This window comes from Platichthys flesus, chromosome 21 (genome assembly GCF_949316205.1).
Source record: "Platichthys flesus chromosome 21, fPlaFle2.1, whole genome shotgun sequence".
Classification (NCBI taxonomy): Eukaryota; Metazoa; Chordata; class Actinopteri; order Pleuronectiformes; family Pleuronectidae; genus Platichthys; species Platichthys flesus.
Window position 1 is genome coordinate 18157931 of NC_084965.1, and position 13087 is coordinate 18171017.

Genomic DNA, 13087 nt, shown 5'->3' on the forward strand with positions numbered 1-13087 from the left:
TGCTGGGGACTTTACTGATCATTTGGGATCTGAGTATGTATTGGTAGCTGCACATTGCCTCATCATCTCAGTTTAAAGAAAGGGTTGAAAAACACTGCTAGTTTGAGTTTGGACATAAACATGGTAAATGTTTATATCACACTCCTGATGACCACTCAACACTGTGAAATTCTTTATTGGCCCCTTAAATGGTTTTGTATTTATATAGTGCTTTTCTAGTCTTGATGACCACTCAAAGCTCTTTACAGTACAGTTTTACATTCGCCCAATCAAACACACATTCATACAGTGCATCTATTCGCAGCATTTTGTTATTCTATGGGGGGGCATTCAGGGTTCAGCATCTTTCCCAAGGACACTTCGTCATGTAGGTGGGTCAGTTTATGGGTAGTTTATAGAGTAACCTACAAGTTCTCATTTGCAGTCACAGAATTGCAAAAAAATCTGATTGGTCGAAATAAAATAATTACTTTGTTTTTATTCCTTTCACATGTTACATGTTACAGGAGCACAGAGACGGTAAGAAAACAGACAACAAACTCTGAGCGTACACACATGCTATGATGTATTCATTATAAATATATGTGTGTGTGCAGAATATGATATATGTATACAATCCTATATAGAAATCAATGACAATATATAAAATCAAACTGCCTAAGAATAACAGGAAACAGATTAACGTTCATCAGGAGACAGTGGATGAGAACAGGAAGGAGGAATTTCACATCTGGCTACAGAGACATGTGTGATCACCTCCCCCATCTACAGTAATACCACCAACTGATCGACTCCATCTTCTGGGGAAGATGTGGGGGGAATTCATGACATCATGAAATAACCTGGAATACCCAGTTTGTACAAATGATGCCAATTCACTGACTGGTGAGCTTTATCTCAGATGACCACCAGATGGCAGCAATGACTCAATTAGAGGCCATGTTGAGTTTTAGCTGCTCACAATGCTTGGAGGAGGAGGGGGGGAGCTAATTAATAAAACACCAATGTTTCAATTATTGAGTATTAAAACACATTTTAAAGCTGAATTCATTTTAATGTTTTATTTGAAAGTTACTCTATGTTACATTTTGTTACTCACTAACATGAACGATGTAAATAGTAGGTGATGACTGCGTTAACACTCCAAATGAAAGAATAAATGTGTCATTAAGTGGGACGAGCTGACTCTGTACTGTTTTAATGAAGTATATGTTCCTGAGGTAACAGGTAACAGGTTCCATTGAGAGACACTTTCTTGGCTCTTATTCATGACAGCCTTAGAGGCTCATTTATGTGTAAAAGAATCACACAAAGAAAATTTCTTAGCTCAGCTGTTGACAACAGAAAGACAAAATTATCCCTGGGAAATGCAAAAATATCAAAATCATACTAGGGAAAGAAAAAGAGCACCAAACTAGAAAACATCTGTAGCCTCACATGTCCATCCTCTCTTAATGTACTCCCCTTTCAAAAAGGAACTGAAAGCATCAGAGTAAAAAGGTTTACGTTGTTATTGCTGTTTCCGTTATCATTCTCTAATGGATGTATGACAGAAGCAGAAAAACAAAACATGTAGACTCTTTGACACTTTCAGACCTGTCCTCAAGATAATAACTAATTGATTTTATGTATGTTTAATACATTGATGGAAAAACATGAATACAGTTTGAGATATTACTGATGTAGCTGCTTAAGATGAAGCATCTCCTATAGTCCTTATTTACATTTTGGTTGTTTTTACCCCCCAAACAGTGTCCAGGTCACTTTTCTCATCTTTGAATCTGTGAGAAATATGGTCTAATTTGACCTCCTTGGGCTTTACCAAGTTATTTAAATGAAACCATCTGAAATATTTAGAGCGGTACAGACAGCTGCTATCTCCCTTGGAGCTAAGGAAGAGTTCATTTCCAAGTCTCAACATTTAGATCTGCAAAACAACAGTATCAATATTAGTGCTGTGGCTGAGCAGTGTGTGCAAAAAGAGAAGAGTAATATGGAGGAAATGTTCCTCGCCTCAGAAACTGACCACTGTCAATTTGAATTTAATTGAAAAATTATATGAATTAATTCTACTATCCCACTTGAGAATATTGAGCACAAAACTCCATGAAGGATCTAATACAACTCGCAAGGTTGTTAAAAGACAACATGAATGTAGACAGCAGTTGTTTATGTTCAGCATCATAAATTATGGTCGTACTAAAATGGAGATCAACAGGATTAATTTTACATGAGGAGTCTAGTGCTCTCTGTGTTAATTCTAAGTGTGTTCCTTTCTCCCGTGAGCTCACATGTTGCTTCCGGTCCTTTACGATGGAAACAGAGCCCTCTGAGATACACTGTGAAATAGCTGAGTAATCTTCCTAGATTTGGGGGCCGATCTCTGCCACATGCACTGGAGTGTTTACATCCTCTGAGAACCAATAATTACTACATCAGGACTCATTTGTCTGGGGGCACTGCTGCAAATGGAACAGATGAAAGACTGAGGCGCGAAAGAATCTGATAAACTGTGTGTGTGTGTGTGTGTGTGTGTGTGTGTGTGTGTGTTCTCATGGTTTTAGTTTTTTTCTTTTGACGAAAATACAATTTTCTGTTGTTGTCCCTATTAAAGCCATTTGTGTGTAGCGTTACCATGGTTACAGATATCTCTCTCTCATTACTGCAGCATCACTGGGTTCAGCTTTGCAGTTGGATAACATCAGTGTTGTGATCTTTGTTCAGTGAACATTAGGGGACAGATAAATGGTAACTGCTGGAACATACTTATTCCTTTTGACTGCAACAGGAAAGTGAGCCAGAGGAAATGTCTATGTGCTGCCTGTGTAATTCTCAGTAGATTGAAGATTAATGTAGTTCCTTGATATGTTTCTTCCAAGAAACATTGATATCAGGTCGAATTAATAACTTTGTGTTTATTATCAAATTATTCCTTGTCTGTACAAGGCATGTTTTGGGCATCGGAGGAAAACTGTCTGCAGGTGTAGGTACGTTGTGAAACAAGACTTTGTTGTACTTTCCTTCCTTATTCATTGGCCAAAAAATGGTTTGCAGCCGTTGTCCTCCAACAAGTTATGCATAAAAGCTAATATATAAAGTGAAATCTTAAAACAATTATCAGCAATGTTCTGTGCTGCCATGCAAGATAAAAAAAAAGACTGTTCATTCAGTGAAAGAACTCAATGTGTTGCATGTTAATCCCCCTCTCCCAGGAGACTTTGCTGCATCATCCATGCTCTCCCCCTTTCCTGCCTACAAAGATTACCTTTGTGCCATAGCAACACAACATCCTGATTCTTAATTCTAATTGGCTGAAGGCTGTGTTACCAGTCATATCAGTACACAGCTCTGTTTTAGCAGTCTCATCAGCATCTTGAATACAGCTGGAGGGCAACTGGTTTTCCCTGATTACAGTCAACAGGCTGATGAATGTCATTAATTTGGCAGGTGTTAGATGGAAAACCAAAATATTGGCATCATTTAAATTAATTTCAATTGATTACAGATGAGAAATAAGCTTCAATGATTCATCCTGAAGGGAGCGATAGGTACAAATATATAGAATATAAAAAAGGAATACTAAATGAAAACAACAAACTAATATTGACTTTTCTCAATAGTGTTACAAAAAGATTAACAACAAGAAATAAAACAAAAATCTGTAAAAATGACTAAAGCAGGAGGGAAATTATCTGCAGTTCTGTGTAGGTTGTGGAAAAATACTTTGTTGAACCATTCTTCTTTATGTACTTTCAAAAACATTTTCTACAATAGTTTTTATCGAGTATTATTATTAATATTATTATTTTTAACTGGTTCTGCTATCAGTAATAACACCATTACTTCCATAAATATCAATCTTGTTGGTGTCATTATAACAACCAGTCTGGTGAGGGTTTAAACACGATTGTTCTTGGTCTTTCTCCACCTCTCCTCTCCCCTCTCTCATCTCTACCCATCTTGTCCACCCACCTCCCCTATATTCCCCATTGCTCAGACAGAACGGTCGAGGCAGGTCTACACCCACAATGAGTCTGGTTCGGCTGGAGGTTACCTTTAGTGGATCCTTACTATGTAAAGTGCTTTGAAATAACGTATGTTGTGCTATACGAATAAAATCTCATTGAATTCTGTCAAAGTTTTTGTTGAAGACAAGTGGTTTTAGTACACTTTTGTCTTTTGTAAATAAATGGGATATTTTTCCATTCTGGGAGGACTTTTCTTTGCCACGTTCAAGTCTAATCTCAGCACAGAAAACAAAGTGAGGCGGTGTAGAGCATTTCAAAGTTGTCCAACAGAAAGCAGTGCTACAAAAGACCAACAGAAGCTCTGTCATTAGTTTCTATGATGAGGAGCAGGGGAGCTTTTTGTCTTTTCATATGAAAACACACTATCCGAGCCAAAATGAAAAACCTGCTAAAAATTCAGTTCAAACACCCAATCATCGGTATTTAATCTATTGATTTATATTGTAGCTTGTCAATACGTTTCCTGTTAACACACATCCATTAATCCAAACAGACCCTGCTCAAACCAGAGTTGTGGACAGGAAGGAGCAGAATGAATATTATTATGAATAATCATCAAAGATGTTGTCAACATTGATAATGTTATTAATCAGAATGAATAATTACAGAGCACCAGTTCACTATAAAAAAAAATCAATATTACATATGAATATGCAGTGAAGGAGTTGGCATTGTTCGATGCAAATGCTCGAGCCCAGATCTGTCCTTCCACGTGTGTGATCCTGTATTGATCCTAGATATTCTGGTCTAAATTTAACAGGAAGCCAGTGTAGTGAAGCTAATACAGGAGAACATGAACTCTCTTCTTGGTTCTCGTCAGTACATGTGCTGCAGCATTTTGGACAAGATGCAGAGTGTCTAACGACTTACTTCTGGAGTCTGAGAATAATGAGTTACAGTCAAGTCTTGAGGTAATGATGCGTGGACTAACTTGTCTGCATGTTATGTCTGGGGCAACAGCATTTCAACTGCTGACAGGAAGAGACTGGCACAGAATGATTTGGAGGGCCAGCTCGGTGCTGGGATACCCGATTGACCCAGTGGAGGTGGCGGGACAGAGGAGGATGATGGATAAGCTGTCATCTCTGATGGACAACCAGTCCCACCCCCTTCAGGACACCATCACAGCACTGGGCCACACCTTCAGTAATAGACTCTATAATTCCTTGTATTTTTAGTGTCGCTTTTTTACTTATCATTACTTAATTGATGTCTATTCTTTTTTGACTTTTGCTGCCGTAACATAGTAAATTGTAGGACTTATAAGGGATTATCTTATCTCATTTTATCTCATCTTTAAGAAAAGGCGTGTCTGATTTTCTAGATTAAATTAGATTTGAATGTGAATCAAAATCGTTGTATCACTAATGATGAACTCCACCTACCTGCTTCAGTGTCCGGCTCCCGATGTTGTGCTGATGTTGTGCCTGCTGACGATCACATTGTCATGGCTCACTGTAACTGCTATTATTACTAAGATGCTACCTGTTCCTGTTTATGGAGCCAGAGTGCGTCACGTGATCTCACTTTGGCCTCATTACACAGTGGTTTTGGCTGGAGAAGTGGGTGGAACATCCAGACCCCCCCCCCCTCCCCCCTCCCCCCTCCCCCCCACAGCATCTGTCTCTCCTGTCTCAGCTGCCGGTGTCCGATCAGGTGCTGTCCATGGTGCTGAATATAAAACAGCCAATTTCAGTGCCACAGCTGACAGACAGTAGAAAGCCCTTCACCAATACACATAAACATCAAGAGAGAAAATACACAAAAAGGATCATTATAAACTTGTAGATGGCACCAAATTACTGTTGACATATACTATATAATTATTATGTACAGCCATATTAATACAAATTTAACTGTCAAACAGCAGGTATTGTTAGATGAGAGGGTTGATAAAACAGCACACAGTTGGTGTCAACTGGCATTATAACATCATTTTGTAAAATACTCATGATAAAGACCCAATGCCCACCTCTAAACCAGGACAGAGTGAAGAACATATGCATTTTTGCAACACTGTCAGGAAAAATAACTTACTAATAACAAAATAAAGTAGATGGACAGAATAAACGACGAAAAAAGTGATGCACCTTTACTATGTTTTTATAAATATTATTTACACTGAGATTAGTTTAATCTTTACCTTTGTTCATTTTAAAGATCAATACTATTAATGTAGTAGCTCTATGATCCAGATATGATCCTTTCTGTTACTGCTTTACTTATTTCATCTGCTTTATATAACCTGTGTCTTTAAACATATAGTAAAATAATGAATATTTTCCCAAATTCACTGTGAATAATGTGCTTATGTGCTTGATGTGCAAAATACTGCAAGAAAACACTAAATAGTGCAAGAGATTGCAAAACATTGTGTTTGAACGCAAAATGAATCCAGAGGAAACAGAAAATAATCAGAGGAACTCCGAATATTACTAGAGAATGCAATATAATATTAGAATCCAAAACTTGTGAAGGTATGTAAACTTACCCCTGGAATCGAAACCTATGAATTAGTAGCGCTAGGTATAAATGATGATTATTATTATTAAAATAAGTTGAATGTGTGTGTTGGCGGCTGGGGGTTGGGGGAGGCTGGGAAAGGGGCGTGGATTCAGGCAGCATCACAGACTAACGCAGACTCCATCACACCGTCAATCTGTGTCCTCGGAGCCGTGGGAACGTCACCGGGCTTCGGGGTCCTGTCACCGTGTGACTCCGTGTCGGACCTCTGGATGGTATGCGTCTCTGACACCGGGATGAAACGGACGTGGTGATAAAGGAGCGTCTCTCCTCATCCTCCTCCTCTTCCTCCTCGTCGCTTCCTCTCTTCCAGAAGCGGAGCTCGGCTCTCACCCTCCTCCCGGCGGGGACATGAGGAATCCGTTGGCCGGTGTGGCGCTGACCCTCTGGTTCTTTGTGGAGGTGAGAGCTTCTGGTTCACTGGGTCCTGTGTGTGAGAGCTGTGATGGATGAAAGGTCATGAGATCAGAAGTGGTTTGGTTGGAGGTTATCGCTCTCTACCCTGAGATGCGGCTCGGTATTGTCTCCCCGGCGCTACTGTGTGCCAATCTCAATTAAAATTCCACACAATTAAATGTTCCCTCAATCAGCGCGTAGATGTCACACATCCTCGCTGACGAATTTGTATCTTATTCACTCAAATGGCATCTTCTGTGAGATTCGGCGTGCGTGCGATCCACAGGGGAACACCGCACGTCAATGAAATCGTAACTTTTATTTCGGCAGATGCTGACATTGAGATTGGGAATGCAAGTGCCTGCATTGAGCACGAGGACAAAAACAGAGATAAGAGAGGAGGTCATGCTGCTGGAATAATGTGCAGGTAGAGGAGAGGACTGGAAAACACTGCTGTGTGTCTTAGCCTCTGATGGAGCAGGGTTGGCTGAGCGTATCAGAGTCACCTGAGATCATGTCATCCTTTGTCTTTGTACCCAGACCCTGTAATCACTCTCTAGGTTACTGGGCCTATAGGACACACTCACACACTCACAAAGCAGGTAGAAAGTATAGGATGAATCAGATTGTAGGCAACGATAATTCATTGTCATTTCCTCCTATTACATTTTATTTAGTGTTATTTCTTTCGATTTGTCCAACCAGTGTCTAAACACAAACGTTTCATTCATTTGTGAGACTTTTGCAGGCACAGAAGGAATCCTTTCATTCTTAACCCTCTTTACCATTCTTTCAAAACGAGTGTACTGTTCAATTATGGTTCATATTTCATTACTTGCTTTATTTGACTGGTTCTATGATGGTAGCACAATGTCGTTACAGCCTCCACTCTTCCTCTCTGTCCTGTATCTCTGACTTCCATGTCTGTTCATGTATTATTAATTCTCAGCATTATTATTTTATTTCGTTCAGCTGACTTAGTGAGCACATCCATTTTGAATGGGAGCAGGCAGCCTAGAGGGAATCCAGCCCTTAGACCTTGTTTGATAAGTGGCTCAGACGACCTGCACATCTGAGCCGAGCCGGCTGATGTTTCTGGCTTGGACAAGGAAAGGAAAAACACCTTTTGTATGTCTTCTTTGGTGTAACAGCCCCTGTAGGGCTCAAAAAGATGATTTCTACAGATTTATTAATGAAACGTGGTGCTCTCAAACATTGTAAGTACGTTTGTAATGTATGACTCAGTGTGTGCTGTACAAGCCAGGCAGGTTTATATTGATTTCATTATAAGTGTCAAACTTTGGAGCTGTGACACGTTAAGTGATTTCTTTGCATTGAAATGATGGCGCTTTCCTGCTGGACTAAGAGATGATGGATGGACAGTATGAATTGCAACACTTATCGATTGGGCTAAATAGAAAATAGAGAACAGTGATATTAGGTCTAATGACAGTGGTTTCCAGCCATTTTGCAGAACTCCAGTGCAAGAGCATACAGCGCACAGATTTAAATGGTTTCTAAGTGTTGTGACGTGAGGCAGAAATGGATGATGTTAATGGCTTTTCTATTCAGGATCAAGTTTTTCTAAATCATGGTGTCTGTGCCTCATGAGGTGGAGAGGGACGTTCACTAACCATAAGGTTGTCGGTTCGATGCCAGGATCCTCCAGTCGGCATCTGTGGGCAAGATACTGAACCCGGAATGTCTCTTTATGGTTGTGCAAAGTATGTGATGGTAAAAGTGCTGTGTATATAACTGCTGGTGAAGTGCAATATAAATTAATCCTGGGACCATTTCCATTTACCAGAGAGGGCTAAATATTGTCAAGCCATGACTGTCTCTTCCTTGCGTGAAGTTGGAATCTTTGATAGGACTGGAAAATATCGAATCTGAGTACAGAACAGCCAATCTTAAACGACAGTGCGTACAGATACTACGCACGTAGTCTCCAAATATGAGAAAGTGATGTCTGCTCTCATTTGAAAAATGATTTCATAGGTATCGTGGATCGTGATGGCAGTTGATTACAACTAGCTTAAATATAGATATAGTATTGGCTATATTGCTATCATTAGAATTGTACTAAATTTGTTGACGTATATGTATCAATACATGTCTCCATTTATGTTAGACACTGTCCTTTCTCACGAATCTGGTAAATATTGTTTTTTTTGTGATGTGCTCTCTTACTCGTGACATCTTTTGCACTTCTGTCCGACTCGGGAAAGAGATCCCTCACATGAGACTCTCTGTGGTTTCTACATATTTTTTTATTTTTATTTTTCCTTACTCTTGCTGGGGGTTAAGGGCAGAGAATGTTGCACATTGTTAATCCCTGTGAGGCAAATTGCTATTTTTGAATATGGGCTATACCAGAGGTCTTCAACAGGGGGTCCGCGACCCGCGGAGGTACTGCAGGGGGGTCGCGAAATGTTTGGCAGATTAAATATTTTTTTTTAAATTTTATAATTTTTGATTTATTTTCTAACAATTTTTTTTTCACAAATTTAAATGTCTGTAAATACACATTAACATGCATCCAACATATTGTGAGGCTGATATGACCCTCTGCCAGACAACCTCCATCCGTCCAAGGTTAGATAAGTTGTGAGCTACCCATCAGGGTACGACATTTCACTAATGTGGGCGTATGTGTGCCATCCACAGATGGCTTGAGGATTCACTATCTCTTCTACATATGTGTTTAAAGTAAAAACATGAATCTGTGAATTACTTTAATAGCTCAGTGTTGTATGCAAGATGTATGTTTATAAATGGCAGTGGCATGGCCATCCTGTACCTTGCACATGTTTAAATTAAAAACCTGAATATATGAGCCTGTGTAATATTTGAATAGCTTAGTATTGAATGCACAATAACAGGGTAGCTATGTTTATATATGGCACTAGGCCCAGTTTAATTTAAAACACAATTTTATACAATATATATAGTAGGGGGTCACTGCTCCAGCTTTCCACCAGTAAGGGGTCCTTGGCCTGAAAAACGTTGAAGACCCCTGGGCTATACAAATAAAAGTGTCGATAAAAAAACAATTGCAACAGTATTCATGGCAAGTTGCAGTATAGTGAATCTGATCACTTACAGATCAGTGGTATTTTATGAAACTGATTGAATAAAGGATTTTGCGTATGCATGTGTTTATGTGAGTTTTTGTCTGGTTCCTGGTGTCAGAGAGGCAGTACATCTGTCTGAAGCAGTTCAGCAGTGAAATTAACCATGGCATGGACCACTGATATTCTGAGCTGGAATAATTTTGCACATTCAAACACTATTGAAAGAACTGAGCATATGGAATATTTAAGTACTGTAAAAAAAATTGACGTACTCAGGGAGCGAATTATCTTCCAGAGCTTTCTGTTGTTTGTTTGTGCCTACCAGTATTCATTGTGTTTTCTCTCCTCTACACTACAAATAGTTGATTTTTTTTGTCTTGTTGTTTCCACTTTCCTGGAGTGAATAATATTATAATAATACCCTATGAGCCTACATAGGAAGAACGGGAAGATTAAAGACAGAGTTCAAAGTGCTGATGTCCCTCAAGTTTCTTTGACCCATGACCTTGATCGTTCTGTAACTCACCACTAATGATGAACGTCCTCTGTCAGGGGCCAGGGCTCATTCTAACTGCCCTTTCCATGAACTGACCAAACTTTGTAACACTATAAAACTATGATTAACAGTGAGCCCGAACCATTCATCTTTAGGGGTGTACAATCAGATGGGTCATGAACCCATCATTCTAGCACTTTACAGTAGAGCCATTCACACACGCGGTCAAATAGTGCATCTATGTGCAGCACTTTCTCTATTGCACTGTTGGCACAGCCATCCGGGGCAATCAGGACACTCAAGCATGCAGAATGGGATCTAACTGGGATCAAACCACCTACCCTGTGGTTAGAGGACGACTCGATGTCTCTCCTGAGCCGCCCCTCGTGTGTGGTCTGTACTGGTCTACCTAGTAAATCACTCATGATTCCCAGTGTTTTTATTTGATGAACTGTCTCTTGCTTCTGCGCCCCCCCCCCCCCCCCCTCTTTCTTATGTTAGATAAAGGCAGGATCATGTACAACTAGTGTGTACTGTGTTGCTGTCACTAACATAGTTCACATCATGGATGGAAAGGATTCCTATGGTAACCACTTGCACTCATTCATATACGGGACAACTCATGACGGTGAAGAATAGTACAAACTGTATATTTTCAGTCATTAAATATCAATGTTCAGATTCTTGTGTACGACAGACAAAGGCTTCTACGGGCTCACAATACTTCCACTAACTGACACAGAGAACATGCTGAACACGCAGGTGAAGGGAGGAGTGGGATATAACAAGCATTTTGGCTCCATATCTATTCATCCCCTGGGATGAAACCGTTGACCTTCCGGTTATAGGATGACCTGCTTCACCCCTTGCCACTCTTTCTTCCAGAACGGGGTCGCATGATAGGAGCCTGGCGAATCAGAGAAGGCTATGTCGTGGTGGAAAAGACACCATCAGCAAGGGGTTGTTTCCAAACATCTCTGTTTCTGCCTGTGAAGACTAGCACAGTTTTCAGACTACTTTTAGAAACACTGACACTGTGAGCTCAGATCCCTCCTGTGCAATCCTACCCTGAGGTTTGACTAGTCTCTAAAAGAAGCCTGACATAATAAAAACACTCTTCAGTGCAGCAGTAACTGGTTCTTTACATTTAGAAATTATAAGCTGGCTGTAGAATAGGTCGAAAAGGTCCCTCAGTGTTAGTGGGTGTGTTGTTTATATCCCACTGACATATGTTCAAGTGTTCGTGTTTTCTGTTACAATTGGTTTAATGAAGTATTTGAAACAATAATAATGTCTGAGAATTCATGATTGACAGCTGAGATGGACATGTGATTGGTGAGGCTGGTGTATTGTGTACGAATTGTGGGACAGCCAGGAATCAATATCAGAGGAAGGCCGTGAGATTGGTTACAGTGCTGGGCTCTGAGGGTTTTAATGGAATATATAACTGAGAGTCGTCTGGTACAAATGGTAAAATACATCATGATTTTAAATGACTTGGCCAAGAGGCAGCATGTTGATGAAAAACAGAAGGGGACACCACATCCCAGATGAGCTTATGAGGAAGCAAAGTTATCAACAGTGACTGAGAAAGGTCTGTCGGAGAGGTAGGAACGTCGTGGGTGGTTCACTCACTAGAATGCCGACTGTTCAATCCCCTTCTCCCCCATTCTGTTTTTCTAAATGTCCTTGGGCAAGAGACTGAATCCCAAATTGCCCCCAATGGACGATATGTAATAGAGGAAGTACCTTACAAAGAAGCACTGTGTGAAAAGGTGGATGGCAATACTAGAAAAGCACTCTGGAAATACATACAGTTTATATTTACAAAAGAATGCTATGATCCACAGTATCAAATGCATCACTTCATCATTTTATCTGCATGGAGGTAATTTTTTATCTTATCAAGTGCCGTCTCAGACCTGGGATTGGAATTCGAGTATTGACTTTTTCTTGACTGGATTAAAATATATATATAGCACAAAGTATTTATCTCAGACCAATATTAGGAATTAAATCCTTTAGAAACCACTGCTCACCAACACACGAAGGCAGACTAACCTTCGCAGATTAAGACATGTTCTTGTACATCACACCTCCCCCTGCTTCCCTCCACTCTGTCGACTCCACATCATGCCAAACGAACACTGACAATCAAATGATGCCTGTTGGCCTGTTGCTGCTCGCTAATGACAGAGTCATCTCTGGATGGATGGATGGATGGGGGAGGAAAGAAAGGAGTGAAATGCAAAGGAGCCAAAGAGATGAAACAGAATGATAGATTCAGGCAAAAGCATTGATTGTGGAGGATAGAAGGGAGACGAATAGCCAGAAAAGTGGTCATTAGTATAAAAATCCAACGGATTTAGAATTTGTTCCTGGCACCATTTGGACCAGAGCCTATAATCTGCCTTGAAATCCAGGAGGACACTATCAGGATTTGAATGCAGTATGATTCAAATCTATTAAAAAACATCCTGTATTTTTAAATCCCCCCACTCCTGTAACGCTTCAAGCCACAAAGATTCCATTAAATGTGAAGGCATCGGAGCCAAGCGGTATGCAGTAAT

General features: G+C 40.1%; 1 protein-coding gene across 1 annotated transcript in view; it reads left to right on the top strand.

Annotated features, from left to right (window-relative positions):
* Positions 1-5023: 5023 nt before the first annotated feature.
* Positions 5024-13087, top strand: part of vopp1b (VOPP1 WW domain binding protein b) — a 32861-nt gene continuing 24797 nt past the window's right edge. Inside the window, exons 1-2 of the mRNA XM_062380038.1 lie at positions 5024-5174; positions 6865-6953. Of these exons, the coding sequence (XP_062236022.1) occupies positions 5024-5174; positions 6865-6953 (240 nt within the window). The remainder of the gene's footprint in view (positions 5175-6864; positions 6954-13087) is intronic.